The following is a 26,804-nucleotide window of genomic DNA, read 5'->3' as shown; positions in this document are numbered from 1 at the left end:
AAGTAAGTATTCTAATGGTGGTGACACTGCTCGTGGTGCTGTCAGCTGGGAATTTGGAACAGGAGCACGTGGCTTAGGTGTTGAATCGATTGGACCTATACTCTGGTTTAGAAACCAGAAGTTTTTATATGCGCCTCATTTCTTATTTTTTTCTCATGTCCTTTAAAACCAGTGCATTCTAGACTATGAAATAATAGTTTTAGTGACGTATGCGCGAAAACATTCGCTTTCACATTCTTCACAAAACAAAAATGTTTTTGTTATATAATTGTTTTTGGGTTCCTGGTGTCCTTCTCCAAGTTGTTACTATTCCAATAATAACTTATTTGTGTTACTCGATTTTTCCAAGGTGATTACATTTTCATACACTAAAATAACTTTGGAGTCTAATTCTCGAAATTATAAAAATTTCGATCAAGTCCCTTACGTTTCCGTAATATTCCCCCACTTAGAAAAATATCACTGAGCAATCCTGGAATGGATGCCCAAGATCATTAATTTCGATCAAGTCCTTTATGTTTCCGTAATATTACAAAGAAGAAAACAGTATAATATAAAAAAGAAAAAGAAAAAATAATAAAAAAGAAAAAGGAAAGAACAATCCACCCATAGGAAAAATAATATACACACATATCGGTAAGTTATCAAACAATGATGAATCATACATGGCCATTATTCAGTATTTCATACAAAAGTTTAACAAATTTAACTTTCCCGGTTGAAAACAGGTCTATCGTATCATTCATTTTGTTATAGATTCTTAGCATTCGTATAATAGGTGAGTGTGCACGACTTGAAATTTTCGACATAGGTATATAAAAGATATTTTGATTTCTGGAGCAATATCTTGGTACGTAGAAACGGATTTGTTGCAACAGTGTTGAACTATTAATTATATTTGTAAATATATTTCTTAAAATATAAGAGAATGTACAGTTCCTCTATCCTTTAAACTATTTAGGTTGAATAGCGAGCGTAAAATAGACACTGACAGGTAAGTTGTTAAGCCTGATTTAAATTTTTATAATATAAATATTTCAAAAATTTATTTTGAATCACCTCAATTGATTGGATGTCTCTTTTAAAGTGGGTACTCCAAATTACCGATGCATACTTTAGTTTGCTCTTAACGAGGGTTTCACATAACTTAATAATAACTGATGGTTGTGAAAAAAGTTTTGTGTTTCTGATAAAACATAAGGCTCTATTTGCTGAGTTTATAACACTAATTAAATGATTCCCAGATGTTAATTTACAATCAAAGATTACACCAAGATCTCTAATCGATGTAGCAGTCTCTATTTGAATATTATTTATTTTATATATATATATATTTAATTAATTGTTTTTTCCTATTAAAGGTTACAATTTTATACTTATTTATATTCAGTTGCAGTTTATTTGAATCACATCAATCCATGATTTTATTCAAATCATGTTGTAAATCTTTACTATCTTCTTCAAATGTAACTGATTTATAAATCTTTAAGTCGTCGGCAAAGAGCAAACAGTTAGAATTTTCTACCACTTCAGGCAAATCATTGATTAAAATTAAGAACAAAAGAGGACCAAGTTTGGAACCTTGCGGAACACCAGATGAAACTACAAACTGATAAGAGATTTCTTGCTGAAAATCTACATATTGATTTATATTATGTATATAAGATAGAAATAACATAATTAAATTTTTAGACAACCCACATTTTATAAGTTTCTTGATTAATATTTCATGATATATTTTATCAAAAGCCTTAGCAAAGTCCAAATATGTTACATACATTTGTTCCTTTCTTTCAAAACAACTGCAAATCTTCTGTGAAATTTCCAACAAGTTAGTTAGTGTCGATCTGTTAGAGAAAAAAACATGCTGATTTGGAGAAATGCAAATTTTCACGTGATAAAACAGCTTTTCGTATAGTATATATTCATACACTTTACACATTGAATTAATAATTGAAATAGGCCTATAATTTGCAATAACATTTGAATTACCTGATTTCAATATAGGAGTTATTTTTGTTTCTTTCCATTTTTGGGGAAAGATGTCAGTTTTCAAGGACACATTAATAATAAATTTAATTTGTTCAGATAAGACCTCTCCACATGCTTTAATAGTATAAGAAGGAATTCCATCTGGGCCACAAGATTTTTCGGGGTTGAGATGCTTAATAGCACTGTTAACCGTTTCTGAACTAGCACAGTTAAAATGTAAAATATCAAGTTTATGATTTATATTTGGAAAATCTGCAAGAACATCATTGATTTTATAACTGAAATTCGTTTGACTATAAACCGAAGAAAAATATTTTGCAAAACCATTTGAAATATTGCCCTGGGAAAAGTTCTTATTATTCAAAGTGTACACTTGATTTCTTATGTTGTGGTGCTGTTTGGTATTTACAAATGACGGAAAACATTTAATATTATTATTAACGTTCATTTGAAGTTGTTCTATGTATTCATCATAAGCTCTACCTGTATGTATGAGCTGCTTTAATTCCGACCTTAAGTTTCTGAACCTTTCATCGTAGTATCTAGAGAATTTACGCTTTTTGGCACAATGTTTCTTAATTTTAATAGTTTGAATTATTTCTATGGTAAACCATACGGGATACCTAGACTTCCTAACTTCCGTACATATTTTTATACAATTATAAAAACATATCATATAGAAAGTTCAAAGCTAAATCTACACTTCCAAAATCATATAGGTCTTTCCAGTCGTAATCACGCAGTGCACAGTAGGTACTAAGGGAGACTCATCTTGCTCTAGTTCTACTACAACATTCGCTAGAACCAAATCTAAGGTTCTTAGATTATAGTTTTGTATGTTATTATATGAAGTCATGAAGAATAATGGATAAAGAACGGAGTTATATTGTTATCTCTCAACGGAAGCTAAGGCAAGTAGTTGGATAAAAGGATAAAACAAAAAGTTAGATAGAAAACTGTCAGAAAGTGTATCGAATTGAATGCTCTGCTTGTCCCGCAGATCCTCTTACCATGGGACACCTGGGCCACTTGAAAATTTTAAATTATAAGATGTGTAATTTTATACTTCATTGAAATGATCATGGAGAAACAAACAACTTATTTAAGAGGAATTTTTTCATGTGGAGAGCTGTTTGCAAAATCGTCACCAGTTAACTGTGAGTTTTATCTATGAAAAATTCAGAAGTCAATGATGGAAGCTTCGTAAACTATGCCCATCACGACAGACTATTCCTTACAGAAGTTGTTTGAATTCCTATTATCTTTCAGTGATGTACCAAATTAGAAAATATATGTTGTGTTATTTGTTTTCTTAAGCCAACGGTACCCCATAATTGGGAACCCTGACTTACGAGCGTAGTACTCTATTCGATGCACCTGACATTTTCCTATCTCACTTTTTATGTTGTGAGGATTGTAGAATATGGCCACGTCGAATTTTTAAGAGAACTAATATGAATTTTGGCTTTATTTTTATACGAGACGTCATAGATTTCATGTTTTATTTCAAGGTAACTTAGCGAATAGAAAATTGTACAAACTACCAATTTTAGAGATGCTGCATTTAATAATCGTGATGTAATTTTTACTACAAATTTAATTTGACTGTTATTCCTGTCCCTCTAATCCGTCTACAAGTCCTCTCCTCCCTTGTCGTTGCCTGTTATAAGCAGGATTTTATTCTTAAGTCTTGCTGAAAAATAGTTATATTTCTCCGACTCGGTCATGTTTATATAAAAATATATATTTATAAAAAATGTATGCGTTTGTATTTCTTTGATATCAAAGACATTGTAATTAAGCTACAACATTAATAAACAAGGATGGTTTAATATCAAATTTAAATTTAAAAGATTTTACTATTTTCTTTGAATATAAAAAATGAACAAGTATTAACCAATGACTAATTTTTAACATCTTACAATATTAGATTATAATATGGTTTGTATGAAAATTTATTTGTGTTCCTATAGATGAAAGAGTGAACTGAAAACGAGCTAGTTACGTTTACGAATATGCTGGCTTTCGTTCTGTATTTGCATGAGTAAATGGTGTGTAAAACTGTAATTGAAAAAGATTTGAAGATAGTTAATTAGTAATAACAAAACATAGATGATTTAAAGTGATTTCTGATCAAAAAAAATATTGATTTTAAATACATGACAGTGTAGGATTAAAACATATAAAACTTGCGTTTTTTAAATAAAGAGGGATAATGCAAATAAAACAATCAATGAACGAGTAAAATCTAGAAGAAATATCATGTGAAACAATACAGAAATAAATAAATAGAGAGAGAGAGAGAGAGAGAGAGAGATAAAAAAAATTGAAGAGATGGCAAAGAGAACAGGGAAGAAGGGTCACAAGGTAATGCAAAGAAATAGAAATCCATCATCATTCACTTGGCGCGAGCTGGGATCTAAAAGAGGGTTCCATGTACCAGAACTAAATGCTGTACCGCTAAGCGACCGTGGCCCCTTGCAAAAGAAAATTTACAGATGAAATGTAAGATCAAATTTTCATGCTACATCTATCAATGCAGTCATACCAGCGTAATTTCATTGTGAAATGTATGTTGAAATGAAATGAAACCTTTAAGTTTTACGTCCCACAGTTATCTGGCTATGCTAAAAGAGACGTTGCTGATGACAAATGAATGAAATGGGGGAATGAGGAAAGTGAGAGTAAGTGGGAGAACCCCGAGAAACCCCACGCACACGGTATAAATGTATGTTGAGTTAGGAAGGTTTTCTGGGGAGGGGTCCGGACCCGGTGGCCCTCCGTGAGTGTGCCCCTGGTTTAGACTCCGTGCCCTAAGTGCACTCCTTACGTGTGTCCCTGCTCTGCCGTGTCGTGACAAAACGCTGTAACTTTGGCGGAGCAGTTTTGCGAAAATGAGCCGTAAAGTTTTCATCCGAAAATGTGATCTGTATCGTGTAGAACCAGTGTATCTTGACTTTGGAAACACGTGGTTACATGTAATGTTACGTAAATGCATGTTGTGTGAATTAATTTGGTGAAAATTGATTGGTTGACCATTATTGCCTAGTTACACTGGTTCTACATGATACAGATCACATTTTCGGATGAAAACTTTACGGCTCTTTTTCGCAAAACTCCTGCGCCAAAGTTACAGCGTTTTGTCACGACACGGCAGTGCTACACAGTATGATTAATGAGATATAGCGGAAACTTATTGTTATTAACTCCTAAATTTTGATTTCTGTCAATCTATGACACTGTGACCAAATATAGGTCAATAGATTTCATAGAGGTCAACAAAGCATTGGTGCTTGAGGATAAATTCTTATGTATAATTTTGAAAAAAATCATGAAGAAAAGCTGGTTTTTGTTCTATTGGGACTGATTTCTTTTTATGTATTTCATATGTAACAAAATATGTTGTTAAGCAGCAGATTGTATCTATCTTTGTTTACCTCCTCCTAACGAAAACGCATGTCTTTCTAACAGTAACGCCAGTACTACTTGTAAGTACTATATTATGTAAGCATATGTGTATGCCAGAAAACGAGAGAGAAAGAAAGCAAGATAAGTAAACCACTCCAGAAGAAAGAAATAATACTTCTTCCCCACTTATCTTCGTCTTTGGATCATCATACCCATCATCATCATCATCATCGCCAAGTGGAAACTGAGATATTCTGCGGACAGCATTTGCCCAGAAGGCCATTTTCATCTCTAGTCTCTCTCCCACCTCCCCTCTTATCCCTCATCTTTTCTCTCTTCCTTCTCTCTGGTGGCGATTGCTTCTACAAAGAGCTTTTCAGTGTTCACCATGCATGTTACGGGAGAAGTTCAGGATGAGAGGGGACAAGGGGATAAACCAAGGAGAAAATGGAAGGAAAGGCTCAGGCTGGGAGAGGTAGAAGGGATACGATAAGTACTATAAGATAAAAAAAAATAGGTGGAGAAAGGGAGAAATTCTACAGCTGCAAAACTTTTATATAGAAACTTCGAGTACGATCCATGGCTTGTAGTCGAAGAGAGAAAGCTACAGATTCTCAACTAAAATAAGTTTAAGAAGAGGACTCGAAGAAACTACAGCCTTAGGGAAAAAAATAAGAGAATATATATGTTTTATATACATTTTTTGAACTCATAAAATACAAGAGTTTCCATTTTAATTACCCACCCTCTTCTCCTGTATGATGCCGAAACATTTCACAATTACCTCCATTCTTTCAGTATGTGTTTCTCCCTCTGGTTAAGTAGAAAATGAAAATAACGAAGGTTTCTCTAGATTTCCTTTCTTTGTTTGGTTTCTGCTTATAAAAAAATCTCACAATTCTCCTTTAAACTTCTTTTCTCCCCAGGCTTCTTATTCGTATTTACAAGTTTTGCCTTTTCATTTTATTTTATTTTATTTTTTTATAGAATAATATGTCAATATAGTATTTCCTCCGGCTTGGGTTTATTTATATTACTTCAACTTTATAATTCTATGAATTAGTGAAATCATAGATTTATCCAGGATATTCAAACGCAAATTTGTCAATAGTTCATGTTCTAATTCCATCCCTTCAACATTACTATTACTACCTTCAGCATATCTGTAGTTACTCCCTCATCTTCCTCTCGGAATACCCAAGGGCATTTTCATTCTGAGGCAACACTTTACATTCCCAGTCGAGTCACACTAGTTTTATATTCCAATACAGTCCCAATATTTTTAAATCCCACTTAAATCTAAGTATATTTATGTCCTGGTTAGTTTTTTTTATTACAGTTAAGTCCTAGTATTTTCATATACAAGTTGACACACAGTATTTTTAACTTCCAGTTGAGTCCCAGAATATTTATGTCCTAGTTAAGCCACATTGTTTTATTCCCAGTTAACTCCCAGTACTTTTAAATCCCAGTTGAATCTCAGTATTTAACCTAGTTGATATCAATATTTTCTATATCTCAGTTGAGTCCCAGTATTACTATATTCCAATTCAGTTCCAGTATTTTAATATCCCAGTTAAGTCCCAGTACTTTTATATCTTAGTTGAGCCCGAGTATTTTATATCGTAGTTCATCCTCAGTATTTTTACATCCCAGTTGAGTGCTAATATTATGATATTCTAGTTGAGTTCCAACATTATTCTTTTCCAGTTTTGTCCCAGTATATTTGTATTCCGGTTGAATCCCAGTATATTTAGCTATGTTCGAGTCTCCAACTCCATTATTTTTATCCCAGTTGAGTCCCAGTATTTTTAAATGTCAGTTGAGTTCCAATATATTTTTTTTAAAATCCCGGTTGAGTTTCAGTTTCTTTTTTTTTCATCTCAGTTGAGTAACATGGCTCCTATTTTTGACTTTTGTATTTATCTACTTGAACTTTGTTCGGTGAGTGATACATGTTGTCAGTGTCTGTATTATACAATCTTCTTTAATTTATTTATTGCTTTACTTTGCGTTTATTAGCATGGTCAAGTGTCCAATCTTTGAACCCATTCGGCACAACAAGAAGACAAATATTTCAATAGGTTTCCAATTTCAAATTCTTCCATAGTACGTAGTGGCAATAAGACAATCCTCCTTACGCTTTGTAACTACTAACATGCATTTGAATTTATCCGCACATATTTTGTCTTCCACTCTGTTTTCCCTCTCTCCCCTCACAATACAGTTACTTAGAAGTATGCCAAGCCAATGGAAAGCATAGACATACAAACGAACAAATTACACAAACCATACACTCAGGTTTATATGAATACAGATAATGCTATGGCCTGCCACTTTTTAATCTTTTATTAAAAGTATTATGTTATAGAATCACTTAATTCATATTTTTACATTGAACTATCCTTAATCACGTAAAAGTAATAAAGCTAGATTTTGCTTTTAACATTTTAAGTCTACAATTAGTGTTCAAATTATTGCAATTCTTACTTCTTCGATGTTCAAATATGTTTATGAATTGATTGTTATTAGTTCTGATAAATATTTAAAATCTTTGAGTTTTACGTCCCACGGTTATGCCGGTTAGGCTAATGGAGACGGTGATTATGAGAAATGAATGAAATGGTGGAATGAAGAGTGGGAGGAAACGGGAGAACCCCGAGAAAACCCACGCATACGGTGTTTGTCCACCACAAAGTTCACTTGGTGAGAGCAGGGTTTTGAACCCGGGACCCCAAGCACCAGAGCTGATAAATATTTAAGTATTTACCTTCTATTTAATGAACGTGGTAGAAAAATACAGCACATAATGATCTGTATAAAATATTATTAAAGGAAGAAAAAGGAAAAGGAACTGAAATAGTCAGAATAGTCTAAATGTGTATTTATGATGTAAGAAAAGCCACAATGCCTAAGAATACAGCTAGCACTCAGAGAATTATGAATTAGAATACACAGCTTTTATTCTGATTATAAATGTAGTTAGCACACGGGCTTTATTAAAATTCCACGATGTTCAAATACAATAATAACTAAACACGAACGATTTGCTAGAAAATAGTTAATAAGGTATAAGTTGAAATTAGCTTAGTAGCTATTAACGTATTAAGAAACATATATGAAAGAAAAGGTTTAATTAGGTTTGTAAAATTATTAACAATCAATTATCAACGAAGTTGACGTATGACTATGATTAGCGTCATACTAAAGACCTGACTAATGCAGGAAACATATGTTAATCGTACTCTGTAGTATGGCACTAATCATGCGTCAAAACGACTCTGCATAAAGCCCATCAGTCTTTTTACTTCTGAAATGGCCCAAGAGCACTTGTTTACCCTCGCTGACCTAGAAGCACGTGGAATTAATGTAGTGTTGCGATCTACACACTCTTGAACATCTCCAAATGTATACACATTTGTTTATTGGTGTGACGGGGAAACAGCCGTGTGCTTGAAAGGACGTGAAGTCATAAGTAGCCAACAATAAGCGCTGTTTTTTGCTTTAGATGGCAGTGCTACGTGATTGGAGGTCGATTAATACAATTACATGACTATAAAAAAGATCACAAGAACAGTTGGTATACTAAATTGTGGAAGATAGATGAAACTCATCCGATCTTGACCAAACTTGGCCTGCTGGTAACTTTGACAAGTTCAGCTGGCATATGAAATATGATGTGTAAGCCTTTGGTTTCCGTTATGGGTTACCAATGTTGAAGTTCCCCACTTTTTCAAAAAAAAATAATAGATTATAGCATAAAGGACAATGAAGAATTTACAAAATACAGACAATATTTTAGATAATATCTACAGAACGTTGTTAAACCTTTCCTTCCAAACTTTTTGTTATAGTTCTTAAATTTGAGCGTGCAGTATATTGTCATAATGTTTGACATCCAAATTTATGCACTATATGGAAGGTTATCATAACGATTATTAGCTCATATAATAGAGTTTTATAGATATTATATGAGTTACTTAATTACATTTCTAATATTCTTTACTGCCTTATAACTTTTTCACATAAATTTAAGAAGTACAATGCCCCATGCAATACTACACACGAAGGATCTTATGAGTCATCTGCAAACTGTATACACCTAGTCGTTCTACGTGCTACCGAAATGCCGTCTTCAATAGGAAGCCTCTTTTCCACTATTTCTTCTAGATAGATATTAAATAGTGTTGGTGAGAGACAGTATCACTGTCGAAGTCCCTTTCCGTTTGCAGTCCCCTCTGTCAATTTATCCTCTGTTTTACCACTTACTTGTTGATTCATACCCAAGTTTCTTATGGGTCTACTATCTTTCTATTCCACCAAACTTTCTTTAGGATTCCTTACAATAATTCTCCTACTACGCGTCAAAAGCCTTTTCTATATCAATAAATACAACATACTACATTTCTTTCCCATTTTTCTATAAACCTTTCACTGATCACCCTCAATAATCCAATTGTATTTTATCTCTTGTGCCCTTACTTCTCCTGAGCCCGAATTGTTCACTCTCAACATTTTTCACTTGTTCTTTCTTAAAACTTTCCGTTCAATATTTGAAGCAAAATTTTTGCTGCATAGGATATGAGACTAATAGTTCTCACATCTCTCTCTAGGATTGATTTCTTAAGTCATCAGTGTCATGATCGTCTTTAGAAAGTGTTTTGGCCACTCTCCATTCCAGTCGGAACATTTATTTTCTTTAAAAAAAATCCTTGTCCCCTTTATTCTTAATGAATTCGATTGGTATATTACCTATCCCAGCTGGATGTATTAAACATTAATTTAAGGCATAAGGAAATTGATTTTTAATTCTGTAAAAGCCATGTGAGCCTAAAATAAAGATTTACTAAACAATAACGATAGTAGACAAATTTTTCCTCAGTAGGGAAATACAAGCTACATTGCGTATTAAATTACTTCTTTAAATGATTATTTAAATACTAGCACAAGGATCTGTTCTTGGCACCGGAAGAATAAATTAATGAATATTGCAACGGAAATTTCTACTCGAATATGGTAAAAAAAAAAAAAAAAAAAAAAAAAATGCCCGCTTTAGATGTAGAAGTTTTTGAAAACGTTGCAACACAACGTTGTACTCATATTTAATAGTTTATAAACCGAATTTTACATCTCCAATTTAAGCGGGCTCTAACATTTGGATATTTTCTACATTATGATCTGAAAATGTTAATCTTGCAGAAACCATTTCTCCTTCTCTTTTTGAGAGTGGAATTTTCTGTAACTCTGAAGCACATGTGAAATTATTTTTAATGGGATACTTGTATACTGAGTTTCATCTTTCTGAATACACTATTCTTAAAAAAAAAAAAAAAAAAAAAAAACTCCCTTCCCTTTAGGATGTACATTTACAAAAATCTTTTTTTGATTCCTTGCTTTCGTGATCAAATAAATTTTCTGTCCAATTTCACGTTTCTAGAGAATAACAGTTAGGTCTGAATATCGATGATGATGAGTAAATCACTTCTACTGTTATACAACAACACTATAATTTGTAGATTAGTAAATACACGTGTTCAATGCAAAGAACTAAATACTTCATTTCTAAATAGGATATACGTGTTTCGAAATGCTTTGTGAATACTTTCCTCATATAGCCTACATTGGCAACTATAATTCTCCTTTCTCTCTGCCGTTGAATTTCATCTAATAATTTGAAAGGGTGTTTAATCTATCGTGGCCCAAATTGCTTCATCATAAATATAAAACAAAATTATCCCCTCTGTCAACTTTACTGTCTTCTCCACAATAACATGAAAGTTTTGTTCATCAGCACATGTTTTTGATTATGTATGATGTGTAGCATGATTACATCAACACGGTTTCATCATCCGCGTAATCTAACGAGATACAATTATCGTTTTTATTGCATCTTTGCTAAATATATAGGATTAGTGACCACGTTAATGTGATTGAGGCAAATCACCCGATAGCTTTTAATGTTCTAAACCACTTAAAACTTCATATTTCAATTTCTATATTTACATGAATAAACACAATTTAATTATTTGATTTCACTTGTAACTATGAAAACATATTACACTAGACTTTCATCTATCTTGCCCTCAACAGTCCATCCTCTCAGTAATCCGGTCCCAACATCTGGCGTCTTCCGCATAGCATTACAACAATCTATCTACGATTGTATTTGTTTATACTATAGCTGCGGAAAAATAAATACAATACGTAGGAACTATATTTCTGGGCTTTCGGCATCTATGGTCATGTTATCCCGTTATGTATGAGGGATGATGTCCCTCCGCTATCACTTGTCCGAAGAAAGGACTGGGAAAGTAAGCAAGCGGCTTGGGACCTATATGTTAGGTACCATCTCGGTATTTGTCCAGTATGAATAAGGATAAACCAGGGAAAACTCACTCAGGATGGCTGAACTGGAAACGCTTTTTACACATTTTGGCCAAGCGTGTGCACCTGGAATTGAACTTAACGTACAGTACTATTGTGGTTTCCGTTTATTGTAGCTTGTAAAGCCGATACGTGATAATGCATGTCGACGTTGAGCATCTTCATTGCTGCAACTGAACATTTGGAACATGTTTCATAGGGACTGATAATCTACGTACAATCTCAAGCATTAAATTTGTATTTCTCTATTTTTTTCTGTGATAGTGTATGCCATAACGTAAAGTACTCTATGTGTTAAATTCAATTTCAGACACTCAATAATCCGGAACTTTCGCTAATCCAGCACCCCTATTTGCAAGAAATGGCCGGATTAGCGAGTGTCTCTTGTATTAAATATTACTTCTGCTATATTTTAATAGTTCTTACAGTATGTCTTAGGATCAAAACCAATGTCATAACTTTATTTTTAAAAAAGAACATTATTTAACACAATAAGCACTCAATTTCATTAACCTTCAGGATAAGAGTGATTTTGGTATATATACGTTTATATATAGTAAATGTTAAATGCCTGCTCAATGGGAGTTAAATCAAAATTCCGCTTTGTTTACATCACTATAAAACACAAATTATATAGAATAATACACAAAAACTATATGGGAAAGATATTTTGAAAGAAGTCTGTTAACATGTTGTGTTTCAATGGATCATCCAACTGGTGACTTTGAAAACAAATTCCAGAAAATTTTCAGAGAGAAGGATCACTAGTACGAATCGAAATAAGAATCTTACACTTGTAAAGGGATAACCCGTATCTCCCCTCCGACCCCGGTTAAATAGAAAAGTTATGGTTAAACTTTTCTATTTTTGTTTACTAAACACTTAAGTCAGATATTCATTGTAATTAATAATTATTTCAGTAAAGAAATATAATTTGTATAATATGGAAATGAACATAAATTAACAGCAAGGGAATTTATAGTTTATGATTCATAACATGGGTAAAAGAGAGGGGGAACACAAGGGTATGTCGTCCTCCCACTTCAAAAAAATATATATGACGTCCCTCAACTTTCTAAAAAATTACAATGGATAAAAATAGGCACGGGAGAAGGTGAGACGTCATGCGTTCCCATACCTTTTCAAACCTTGATCCATAGTGTAAGAAAACATATATTTTGTCAACTATATGGCTGTTTAGAGTGCGATCTAGTGAAAATTGATTATATTTTACCTAAATTGTACTGTATTGGACGGTTTCTATAAAACAAAATGTATTTGATCCTTATGGTAAAACTTAAGTTCTATTCTTTGCATCTTATAGTAATGAGAGCAGTCCATCATAGTCAAACGATTGTCACAAAGTTAACAAGTCCATCTGACATATTACTGAGTTGTGACAGCCTGAACACGAGGGGTGACATTTCAAGACCACAAATTGTTATATCAAGGTTATTTTCTTAAGTAATACTAGCAGAAGTGTCCACCACTCGACATTTCGATCTAAGGAAAATCTCTAGGTGGCACAGCAATATTTACTGGAAGTTCCACAATCAACTCTTCAAGCCACCAATAATAGTGATCTGACTCTCAACATGGGCCATATTGTTTCGAAGAATGAGTTACAGTTTTATTCTTTGGAGACACATTATTGCTGGAAGCCATAGACAATATATTTCGGCCGGTGAATGAACTGTGACAAACTCATGTGTCGCCTATAATCAAACTGGCTCCCGTCACTCAAAATCCTGTGAAGTGACGGAGGTTTGTTTCTTGTGAGGGAATTTGTGAAACGTTGATAGTGCCATTACTTCACAATTGTAAAAAAATAGAACGTTGTCCGAAAGTTTCAGTACAGATTAGCATGACCTTCAATCAGGTTCACAGCCCAGCTCTGTTTAGCGGCACAATGAACGAAGATTATTATATGACATTATTGAAAGCAATTTTGTCTGTTATGTTCATTTTCTGACAATCTAATTATTTTAGTACAGAAAATATTTTAGTACACAATGTTGCGTTACGTCATTTTCTGATCAATGTCTATCACTTGCTGGACAATAGATTTCCAAAGCGTCGGAGCGTCCATAGTAATGATCAACATGGAGTCCTGATATCTTGCCATAAGGTTTGTTCTTGTGAGGTTGAACAAAACAGAAAATTTACCATACCAAAGTACCTATAGTAGATACAATAGAGAAATCAACTGATGCTGTTTCTAGACGTCTACAGAAGAGAAAGACGGCCGACAAAGTTTATGGAATCTATGAGAAATTTTGACACCACCCAGCTTTGACGATTCTATTATAGCTAACATAGTATTGGTATGTATACTATAATGGTATGGTATTGGTATTGGTATGTAATACTTAAAATTGGTATTAGCAAAGTTATTATAGATTTTCACTACTGAGTTAAATCTGAATCACCGGTTGTAAATAAAATTGTTTTAGCTGTTGGATACATATTGTCTTCTGAAATGCTTACATTAAAAAAAAAAGATAATTAAAGAATCGATTCTTATGAGGTATACATAGTAAATTTAAGAAAAAAAATCATAAATATAAAATTTCATGTTGTGTAAAGTAAAAGACATACACTTTGCAGAAGAAACCGTAATATGAATCTATTTGAGCAAGGAAAATGGATTAGTTCCATTTAGTTATATGATATTTGATCTTAAGCTACAAACTCGATCTTTAATAAAGTTCTGCTGCAGGAGCGTTTGAGTAGTAATCGTGAAAAATCAAATTAAAAAGTTAAAAAGAGAAACTTTTTGTGTACGTTGAGGAACAATCTGTACTTACACCCTATTACAAAACGATGGGGAAACATTACATTAAGAAGAAAGAGAACGTCGACAAATACGGAAGACAGGGATGGGATGAGAGATCACCCGTCTTCCTCTCGTATCTTCTTGACGTGATTAGACAGAGCAAGTGATAGTGGAATTAATCTTCAGTGTTTATGGCAACGAACAAGAGATATGGAATTAAAGGGGATTTAATGTTGACGTCGTATTTCGATTGAGCGATGTGGTTTTCGCTCGAGGCTTTGTGCTTAACGATCCAGAATCGCTGCCGCTGCAGAACAAATTTGAAGAAGAGTGGGAGTAGGGACCAAAAAATCGAGTAAAGCGGGGGTAGCTCTTAACTGGGTATTTCGTTTCGAATTAGAGTATTTATTAAAAGGATAAAGGGGAAAAAAGAAACTATTGTTGGTTACACTGTAATCTGACGGAATTCAAGGTTTGAATCCAACATAAGATCCACTTGTTAGTTATGCATTGCCTTCGTGAAATGAAAAGTCCAGGCAAAAATATTGACGACGAAAATGGAAAAATGCTAGTTAAAGATTGAAAACTCTTGTTAACGTCTATTCTACTGAGATTTTGTTTTACATAAAGTTGTGAATTCCATAATGTTTTGGTAATCTTGGTTATTACGTAATGCTTTTTGTGTCTAAAAAACTCAGAAGAGCCGCAGTGGCTCAGTGGTAGAGCGTTCATCTATGGTGCATGGGGTCCTTGTTTTGATTCCAACTCTCGCCAAGTGAGCTTTGTGGTGCACAAACACTATGTGCGTGGTTTTCTAGGTGTTCTATTTCCTCCTACTTTTATAATTTCATTCATTTCTCATCATCACCGTCTCCTTTTGCCTAGCCGGCATAAATGTGGGACGTAAAAACTTGAAGATTTCATTTCTAAAAACTCAGAAGCGCTATATTTATATTAGTTTGAACTAAAAATAGACCCTCATGTTTGTTCATAAGTTATGACCAAATAAATGGCAGAAGAGATCCCCCAAAATACATGTATAGAATTTGTTCACCATAAACTCAGACAGTCTGGCTTCGAACTAAGAATTAGTGCTTTACTAGTCAGCCTCGAATTAAGACCAGAATTGTATTCTCGTATGTTGTATACAAGAAGGTTATCGTAAAAATCATGGCAACTACTTTTTTTTTTCAAGAAAATATGATCGAAGGTAGAAATACTAAATTATGCAAATGGAAGTTTATATAAGTGTTAGATAAGGTGTGTTAGATGAACATATATACAGGTATCTCCATCAGAATTTAGAACTAGAAAAATGAGCTTAACAAATAGTTCCTTTGATACTTGCTTTACCTCAAATTACAACATTACAAACCATACTTTCAGTTTTGAAAATGAAAAAATATCTTTGAGTTTTATGTCCCACGGTTATGCCGGTTATGCTAAAGAAGATGGACCTTGAGTGTTGTATGAGGTCGAAATTGCAAGACGATAAATCTGGTGAATATGATCAGGGCTTTACGCGTAATTGTAATTGTACTTGCCATGGTTTCTGATGTTATTTGAGGTAAAATATATATGAAACGAACAATTCAGTGTATTCAATTTGCTGGCACTATATCCTGATGAGAATACGTATGTCTATTCAACTCTACATGTAACATTTACGTATGTAGACCCTACTATCCCTTCATTTGTATATTTCAGAACTTCTTGCTTTGTTAAAAAAAAAAAAAATAGTTGCCATGATTTCTAAAGTGAGACTCGTAGAATCATGTCGAAAGCAAACTTGAATTATGTCCCTTCTTCCTGCAGCTATATAATTTGTTCCAGAATTGCAGAGAAAAAGATCATAGCCAAAGCATTCTTATGTAAAGTTTTAAATATTTTATTAATTAGTACGTATTAGTAGATATATATATTCTTCGACTTTAAAAACCTTGCTTGTAATGCTACATTTATCTTCTATGAGTGTGAGTGGATACTATGCAACATCGGCGCAAATCTGTTTTCAACCTTTTGGAAGACTTGTAAAGACGTTCTCACAACATTTTTTTTAAGAGAGTCAAAATAATTATGAATTTGAAAAACAATACTGTAGAGGATTCGGGGGAGCAGAATTGTCTTCAACATTGGGAGGCGGGCAGATTTGAGGCTTATTCTGGGGGCACATCAATTTTATCTCATTTTTCTTTGGGCCAATCGGACACAAATAATCACATTTCTAACCAAAAAAACATATTTCAAATTGGATTATTGGGGGAGACAGCCCCTAGTTCTCAGATTGGAGGGGACATGTCCCCCCATCTCCCCGGGATTTACGTCAGCGCTTTGAAAAATGATTCTGAAGTACATTTTCCCAATTAGTTCCTATGATCTTGACTCACCCTTTGCCATTTTTAGTGATTATTGGCAATGTATTTAATTTCAAGATTAAAAGTTTATATATCCGTGTAACGTGGATTCCTGTCACCACGGCATGGCGCGTCCTCAGGTTGCGGATCGAGGAGAAGGCTCCTAGACATAGAGGTTAGCTGCGAATATACTGAATAAGCAGTCGCGGACAGCCGACTAGGAGTGGTCCTCCAGCTTGGGGGTTTGGGTCGGGCATCCTGTAAAAAAAAGCACTTGTTCAGAAATATTCACAAAAGCCTCGGACAAGGACTGATAACTTGGCACGTCCTCAGCAAAAGATAATGGACATGAGATTTGGAACATGGAATATTAGGAGTCTTTATAGGGCAGGCGCGTTAAAATCCGTAACGAGTGAGTTAGAGAAATACAGGATGGACGTAGTAGGAGTTCAGGAAGTTAGGTGGGATGGAAATGGATCTGTGAATTCCGGAAATTTTACATTCTTTTACGGGGAGGAAATAAAAATCACCAGTTAGGAACAGGGTTTTTCGTTCATAAACGTATATTACCAGCAATTAAAGGGTTGAATTTGTTACTGACAGACTTTCTTCTATTACTCTTAAGGGACGGTGGTGTGGTATTATTGTTTTAAATGTACATGCCCCAACTGAAGATAAGGATGACGATATAAAAGACAGGTTTTACGAAGAAGTGGAACGGATATTTGACCAACTCCCGCGATATCATATGAAAATTCTATTCGGGGATTTCAATGCGAAGGTAGGACGAGAGGATATTTTCAAACCGATTATAGAGAACGAAAGTCTGCATAAGGAAAGTAATGACAACGGTGTTAGACTCGTGAACTTTGCAACATCCAAAAACCTAATCGTGAAGAGTACAAAATTCCCTCATCGCGACATTCATAAATACACTTGGAAATCACCAGACGGGAAAACACATAATCAAATTGACCACGTTTTAGTAGATAGAATTAGGCAATCTAGCATAATTGATGTCCGGTTGTTTAGAGGGGCCGATTGTGACACTGACCACTACCTGGTAGCAGCGATAATACGAGAGAGGTTATCGTTGAATAAAGGTAATATTCATTGTCCGAAAACGGAGAGATTCAATTTAAAGAAATTAGAAGAGAGCCAGGTAAGAGATGAATACCAGATTGAAGTCTCGTAAAGTTTCTCGGCTTTAGAAGATTCGGAGTTCACTAGTGTTGAGGATACCTGGATTGAAATTAGAGATAGCATTAAAATATCAGCAAAAGAAAAATTGGGACACTCAGAAATACGTAGGAGCAAACCATGGTTCGACCAGGAATTCATAAAACTAGCAGAGAAGAGAAAACAGGCAAAATTACGCTGGCTACAAAATCCGAATGAAATAACTACACAAAATTTCGCAGATATCAGGTGGGAAACTTCCAAAACTTTTAGAAAAAAAGAAACGCGATTTTCTGAAAGCTAAAATTAAGGAACTTGAAGATAATAGTAAAAATAAAAACATCCGGGACATGTATACGGGAATCAACGAATTTAAGAAAGGCTATCAACCTCGTGCTTATATATTAAAGAAATCTGACGGTACAGTTCTCACTGACACGGATAGCATCTTAAATAGATGGAAAGATTTCTTTGACGATTTGCTAAACACGCAACCAAAAACTAGTGTGCGTGGAGAAAAGGAGATACACACCGCAGAGCCGTATATTCCAGAACCCGACCAAATAGAAGTAGAAACCGCTATAAAGAAATTAAAGAAACACAAATCTTCGGGTGTAGATGAAATTCCGGCTGAGTTAATTTTAGCTGGAGGCGAAAAATTGTGGAACAAGATACACAAACTCATTCTCCTTATCTGGAACAAGGAAGAATTGCCACAAGAGTGGAAAGAATCAATCATTGTTCGAATCCACAAGAAAGGCGACAAAACTGACTGTAATAATTATCGAAGCATTTCTCTTCTGTCAACATCCTATAAAATCCTTTCAAATATTCTGTTAGCAAGACTGACCCCATACGCAGATGAAATTATTGGAGATTATCAGTGCGGACTTAGACGAAATCGATCAACTATCGACCAAATATTTACAATTCGCCAAATACTCGAAAAAAGTGGGAATACAATACCCCGGTACATCAACTATTTATTGATTTTAGAAAGGCGTACGACTCAGTTAGGAGAGAAAGATTATACAACGTTCTTACAGAATTTGGAATACCGAGAAAGCTAAATAGATTAATTAAGATATGTTTAAATGAATCCCAAAGTAAAGTCCGGGTAGGAAAATTTTTGTCCACGAGCTTTCACTTCGAAAATGGCCTGAAACAAGGAGATGCGTTGTCGCCATTATTATTTAACTTCGTTTTGGAATACGCTATAAGGAAAATCAAAGGTAGTAACCAGGGCCTACAATTGAACGGTATTCACCAGGTTATGGCATATGCTGATGATGTAAATTTAATAGGTGATGATAGGAGAACAATAGAAAGAAATGCAGAGATCTTATTAAACGCTTGCAGGGTCATGGGTTTAGAAGTAGAGTCATTGGGGGTGAAGTCGGTGTATTAAGGATAAAATGCACTACACTGTGCTTATGCAGATAGTTATTTGAAAATTAAAACTCATGCTAGATATAGTGAACCTTTTACTATAAACTCAATGGAAATGGACGTACAAGTGTGAAACAATAAAGTGAGGAAAGTGAGAAAAAGAAAAGTCGGCGACTTACCCGCTTCACCCCGTTTGTGGGGGTGAAGTCGGTAGGTTCATGGGGTGAACTGGGTACATGTTTATTACTAATCATATGTTCTACTAGGTACCACTACTTCGTCATAAACCATTATATCTCACTACATCATCACTAGAAATTTTCCACCTTCAAGCACACTTTCAATTCAACATTGTCTGTACACAAAGTTCCACTACAAACATTCAGTTTAACATTTTGCACAAACAAACTGTTTTTTATAAAAAGCACCGACACAGTGTTCGTGATACCAGGTGTCGCAACTTTGGCACTGTATCCACTCCAAGAATTTGGTACATGTCTCTTTGCTGTATGGTTGTCCACAAAACCCACAGATGTTTCTGTTGTCAGCAAGATCGGCAGTACGTGCCGCATTGTCTTGAGTACTTGCCACCGCCAACTGAAGAGACCTAGGTGTAGGTCTATGTGCAAACTTACCTCGTTGCCCTGTCAGCTGTGAAATATGATCGGGGGAAGTAAGTATTTCCGTGCCCTGCCTGGCTCTTTTCCCTGTCTTGTGTGAAGCTCTCTTTGCAGGAGAAGGCAGACTCTCTCGCACTCCAAGCATGACCTGTGATTCCTGTCTTGTCGGTTGCTCATTGTCTAGCCTTCTTTCTTCATGAGACGCGTCCGTTACAGAAACGTCGATAATTTTGTCATCACTAATGGCCAGTCTGTCCAATGGAAATATTCCAGTAGCTGTAAAACCTGCTACACCATTTCCCACTGTGGCAGTTTTCCCCCATGCCTGATTCAGTAGCTGACCGAACTGCACTTTTATTAGTGATCATCCTGGGTTTGAGAATGCCCACTGGTTGCAAGCTTGTTTAAAGAATAAACTAAGAGGGCGAAAGACAGCTTTGTCTAATGGTTGTAAAGCATGAGTCGTGTGACTCGGAAGACACAGAGCTGTGATTTCGTGTTCAAGGCAGTACTCTAGTACTTCCAATGTCTTTGTGTGGGTTGCATGGCCATCCATGAGAAGTAAACAAGGCCCCTGTGGCTTGGGTTTAATGAAGTGTTTTAGCCACTCTAGAAACGCAACGTCGTTGACGTTACCAGAATCCGTCATTAGCACTTGGGAGCCTGGTGGTAAGCCATCACGATATTCGTTCTTTAATCGTTTCCCTTTGAAAATCACAAACGGTGGGAGAAACATGTCCGTTGCATTGCAGCACGCAATCACTGTTACGTTTTCCTCCTTTTCCTTGGATGTAAGCGACACAACATCACGTTGCCCTTTTCTAGCGGCGACTGCGTCTGGAGGCTCGTTGTTCAGAAGCAATCCAGTCTCATCTACATTGAACACATTTTCACCCTTATCTTGAAGATTGAGTTCAATTAATACCCTTTCCAGCATATTGTAAAACTCATCCAGTCTTTCCCGTGTTAAACCAGAAACCCGAGCTTGCGATATGCCAACAGGTGTCCGTATAGAAAGCTCTGGGTGGCGACGCATAAAGCTGTGGAACCAGTCATACCCTGCTCCACGGCGCGCTTTGTTAAACGGGTGGTCTATTTGCAACCATTCAGCATAACGAAAGGCTGCCCTACGAACGTCACCTGGTGTAACTGGGAATTCCCTCTGTGCCAATGTTTGTAATCGGTATGCTAGAGCATCTTAAGGCCAAGTTAGGTTCAAACACAGCTACAACAAACATTGTATTTATTTTCATGCTGAATGTTCATTTTACAAGCATGGAAAAGACGTACCGACTTCACCCCACACAACAGTACCGACTTCGCCCCACATAGGTTACCCCGTTGTTTCTCTGCCAAATTACTATTAGTTCATTAAGCATCAAGACAACAACTATGTACTCTCTACGCAGAAACCTTATCTTACCTCACGAAAAGTCAAAACTACACGTGCAACCCATTATACACCTTAGGTTCTCCAGAACGAAACTTATAATAGCAAGAATAAAAGGCATGAGTGTCTCACCTTCCATACAAAGAAGTCTCGTGGTATGCTCGTTCTGCGATCCAATTTCCTTCTTCTCACCCTCGCTCATACAGCATGACTAGCTGTTTCGAAAACAAACCTTTCTTCCTTCACTCACCTCAACACGATGTTGTCAGCTCGTCATACCTTACACACTACCGACTTCACCCCCAATGACTCTAAATGCAGAGGAAACTAAATACATGGAAGTGCGTCGGGACCGGAATACAGCAAATTATGGATGCGTTAAAATATTAAATAATACTTTTGATAAAGTGGATAGTTTCAAATATCTAGGATCAATATTAACAGAAGAAAATCATATTCACGAAGAAATTAAATGTCGACTAAAAGTAGTGAATTCGTGTTACTATTCGGTTCAAAATCTCTTGTCGTCGCGAATTCTGTCGAGGAATTTGAAGCTTAAAATATACAAAACGATAATCATGCCTGTTGTTTTGTATGGCTGCGAAACATGGTCACTTACTCTGAGGGAAGAACGTAGATTGAAAGTATTTGAGAACAAGATCCTGAGACGAATATTCGTACCCAAGAGGAACGGGAATGGAGAATGGCGGAAACTTCATAACGAGGAACTACATAATTTATATACGGTTTACCCAACATTGTTAGGGTCGTCAAGTCTAGGAGGCTTAGGTGGGCGGGTCATGTAGCTAGAATGGAAGAAAGTAGAAACGCTTTCGAAGTCTTGACTGGAAGACCAATCGGAAAACGACCATTAGGAAGACCTAGGCGCAGATGGGAGGACAATATAAAGATGGATCTCGCAGAGATTGGAATACAAGTAGAAACTGGATGCAGTTAGCTAAGGATAGAAGTCAGTGGAGAGCTTTTGTGAACGCGGCATTGAACCTCCGGGTTCCATAGGCCATAGAGTTATATATATATAATATACTTAAACATGTAGATAGTAATGCACAGAGTCTGATAAAAATTATGAAGTTTTATTTTACTAAAGGGAAAAAAAGAAAAAATAATAAAAATCTTTATATCAATGAAATTGGATTGATTAGTTTGGAAATTAATCCATTGCTCAGGTTAAAAAGCAATAAAAGAAGGTAAAGTAGAAAGCAAAACTGGAAAAAAAGAAGAAATGAAATGTTTGAGGTTTACGTCCTACAGTTATATCGGTTAGGCTAAAGGAGACGGTGATGATGAGAAATGAATGAAATGGTGGAATGAAGAAAGTGGGAGGAAACGGGAGAACACCGAGAAAACCCACGAGCACGATCTTTGTCCACCACAATGTTCACACGGTGCTATCTGGGATCGAACCAGTGATCCCAATCACCATAGGTGAACGCTCTACCACTGAGGCACCGCGTCCCCTAGAAAAGAAAGAAGAATTGCAAGTGGTGATCATATTAAAGAGTTGCAGTACATGGAAGTTTCTAAATGAAATGAAATGAAATGAAATTTTTGAGTTTTATGTCCCACGGTTATGCCGGCCAAGCTAAAGGAGACGGTAATGATGAGAAATGAATGAAATGGTGGAATGAAGAATGTGGGAGGAAGCGGGAGAACCCCGAGGAAACCCACGCACACGGGGTTTGTCCACCATGAAGTTCACTTGGCGGGAGCAGGGTTTGAACCCGGGACCCCATGCACCAGAGCAATTGACAGGGTTACAATATTGAGTTTAAACAACGTTAAATACTTAATAGTAAGTGGTAACTACTATACAGAAGTGATTAGGGCATTGCACGTTGAATGTCTCTAATGCATGAACAATAAAACAACATTAAAAAAAACAACGTGTTTCGTCGAGCATTTAACATGTTATTTAAAAAAAATAGAACATAGAAAGGACCTCATAAAGAAAGAAAAGAGAGGGAGGGAAGAGTTCTTTTTCAAAATTTCTTTATTTTTATCCTTGGAATCCGGAGATTTCAATCGAGGGCCTTCCCTTGACGAGGACAAATGGGGTCTTCTTCCAGAGCATTTGTCACAGGGAATCCCTGGACTGCCGGTGTCACTCAGTCGTCGAGCCTCTCCGCTCGCTACACTAGACAGATGAAGTTAGTTTCAACTTCCAACACTTGATATCAGTTAGAAGTTACTACCCTCACTTTATCAAATACCAAGACACAATTTACTACACGGGTGAAGAAGATCGTTACTTTTCCTTTCTCTCATTTGCTTTAAAGGTGGATGGAAAATTGACGTATTTTCTGTTTTTAAGTTGCTACAGTTTTTTAAAACGTTTTTTGTAAAGGATATGAATTTATTAAAGAATTAATATTTTGCTTTTAATATAGGCTAAGTCTCGGCTTCAAAAAGCATTACGATTTCAGTTTTTCAGTTTCTCATGGCAAACTGATTTGTTTGGTTTAATGGAGTTTAACGTCAATTTTCAGTACCTATGATACATAGTACTACTCAGGTTCGTATCAGACACAAGTACCCCCCACAGGAATCGAACCCGGACCATACCTATCAGCCTCCCACCTGACCACCAAAGGGCAGAATATTCCTAATAGACTGGTCCGGTAAAACAGTCACTCGCACACCTATATCTATATCTATATCTATATCTATATCTATATCTATATCTATATCTATATCTATATCTATCTATCTATCCATATCCATATATATATATATATATATACATCTCGGTATATCCTAGCAACGTTACAAAGTAAAAACATAATGGTGAGTTTTTAAAGTGTTTGATTTATCAAAACTTGTTTGTTTATTTACCCTGTCCGTGTGTCCGGCCGGCCGGGAGACCAAAGATCTCAAGAACTATTTGAAACGTCATCATACACCTTGGTCACCATGTAAAGGAGTCAAAACTTGAAAAAAAAAGTTCGATTACGACGGTGATATTCGAACCGAAAGTGCTAGAAATCAACAATTTCTATTTTTAATTTTGCTTATTATGGACCAAAATCGGTAGTAGATAGCAACAAGCAATTTTTAAATATAAACTAATTATTTGCTGAGCAAAACTATATATTTTCATTAAAATTCAACACATACATACATACATATACATACAACAAAACAGCTGTTGTATGTATATACAATTGTACAGTTATCCTGTATCACATAGTGTCTGATGAAGCCAAAGACTTAGTTGGTGAAACTGTAACACGTGTTGAATTTTAATGAAAATATATAGTTTTGCTCAGCAAATAATTAGTTTATATTTAATTATAACAAAGCAAAGCTTCTACTTATGGAAAATATCAAAGCGATTTTTGCAGTCGTTTAGAAGTTCCTAGAAGACATTTCTTCTCCATCCTTAGCTCTTTACTAAAAACCGAAGGAGTAGAAATCTACTATAATCTTCGATCTCAATATTGATCTACAGAGGGCAAAACGATAGAAGATAGCGAGAAGCGGCTTTTTTTGTCGTAATTGAAAAAAATGAAATGAAATTTTTAAGTTTTACGTCCCACGATTATGCCGGTTAGGCTAAAGGAGACGGCGATGATGAGAAATAAATGGAATGGTGGAATGAAAAACTGGGAGAAAACGGGAGAACCCGGAGAAAACCCAGGGGCACGGTGTTTGTCCACCACAAAGTCCACACGGCGCGAGGTGGGATCGAACCAGAGACCCCAAGCACCAGAGATGAACGTTCTACCACTGAGCCACCGCGCCCCCATTTTCGTAATTGATTTCTCATTCTAAGAATAATCATGTGGTTCGGATTCCACGTTAATCAGTAGGTCCACGTCTCATATAGCCTCGCTGCTGAACGGGACGATAAACTCAAAATCAACTCAACTCATTCTAAGAATAAATACTACATTCTTTCTTAATCCTCTATTCAATCTGGAATCTGCAAGAAGCAAACCACTTCTGGTTATAACTTGATCTCTAAATACTACTTAAAAAGTAAAATATAGCGAGAAGCGGTTTTCTAAAACCAACTAAGTGACCCAAGAATATTTTCCATCTTTACTGAAATCTCTGTACTAAAACCGAAAGTGGTAGAAATTCATGAACACTTCCGGTTTCAATCTTAATTGAGAAACTATCATAAGCCATACAAGCCAAACTCATTCATGTGGGGCACACGCGACATTGCTACTTATTTTCAATATATTTTTGAACATATATAATACAATAAATTTAATTTTTCTTTTTCTCTTCTTGTACTCCGGATAGTGAAGAAATATACAAAATTTGTTGACAAGCAACTGACTAAATTTATATGTCGTTGAAGTATGTTGGTTATACATTACTGGCATTCCCATGTTTACACAATTATGTACTTGTTCATACAGTAGAATTTAATATGTGATTGTTTGCTCATGCTCTGATCAAGATTCTAGCATATTACTTAACAGAGTTAGGCGGTACTATTCAAATAGTAAGAATAACCGGTCAGCTTCTTTCTCTTGTCACTTAAGACAATAGGAAAATATCTATAATACAGTATGCAGCAAAACAAACAGAACTGAAATCACATCGTTGACATTTATTTGTTGTGCAACATAACGAAGCATAAGAAAGGTTGTCAAATGGATGTCAACTAAATGTTACTCAACACATATTGTAAATTTACAAGGAATCATTCCTGTACATCATGTGTTCAAAATGTTGACCATTATGTCGTACACATTCTTCATAGCGGTCCTGTAGATCGATGAACATGTTAGTGAACACAGTTTGCTGGAATGTCAAAGCAAATGACGGAATCTTTTCTCTTAACTCCGGTATAGTGGTAGGAAGTTATCTGTTCGAAAAATTGCTTCCTTCAGCATACCCCGTATGTAGGCATCTCGAGTCATAAGGTGAGGGGAGTGGGAAGGGTATGGAAAATCCGTTCCACAGCAAATCAAGCGATATCCAAACTTGTGAGCAGAAGGGTAAGTGACTCACTTGCAATGTTGACAGTAGCTCCGTCTTGCTGCATCCATTGTTGTTATAACGACAGATTTTTCGTGCTGTAAAAGCCGCACAAATCATGCAAGACATGGTCAATAATCAACTGTCGATTGATGTGGCGATCAAAGTACACATGGCTTTTCATCACTAAACCATATGTTATTAATGAAATCTTAATTTTCATATGCCATAGCTAACACTCCAGAGCAATACAGTAGATGTCCACGCTAATCTCCTGCAGTGAGACGCTGCCTCAAACCGTATGAGCGGAAATATTGCCCGACAATAAGTACCTCCTCCTCTGTTGTGAGTAA

The 26,804-nt window shown here is 35.6% G+C and overlaps 2 protein-coding genes across 3 annotated transcripts in view; both read right to left on the bottom strand.

The window, feature by feature from the left end:
- LOC145675724 (lachesin-like) overlaps positions 1-26,804 on the bottom strand; it is a 1,095,594-nt gene that overhangs the window by 980,154 nt on the left and 88,636 nt on the right. The gene's annotated exons all lie outside the window — the stretch shown is intronic.
- LOC145679191 (uncharacterized) lies at positions 20,467-21,138 on the bottom strand. The gene has a single exon (XM_081749779.1). It carries the CDS (start codon positions 21,136-21,138, stop codon positions 20,467-20,469), a length of 672 nt encoding a protein of 223 aa, XP_081605905.1.

This window comes from Thermobia domestica, chromosome 2 (genome assembly GCF_964235325.1).
Source record: "Thermobia domestica chromosome 2, izTheDome1.hap1.1, whole genome shotgun sequence".
NCBI classification, from domain to species: domain Eukaryota; kingdom Metazoa; phylum Arthropoda; class Insecta; order Zygentoma; family Lepismatidae; genus Thermobia; species Thermobia domestica.
This window is presented reverse-complemented; position numbering and strand designations above follow the sequence as displayed.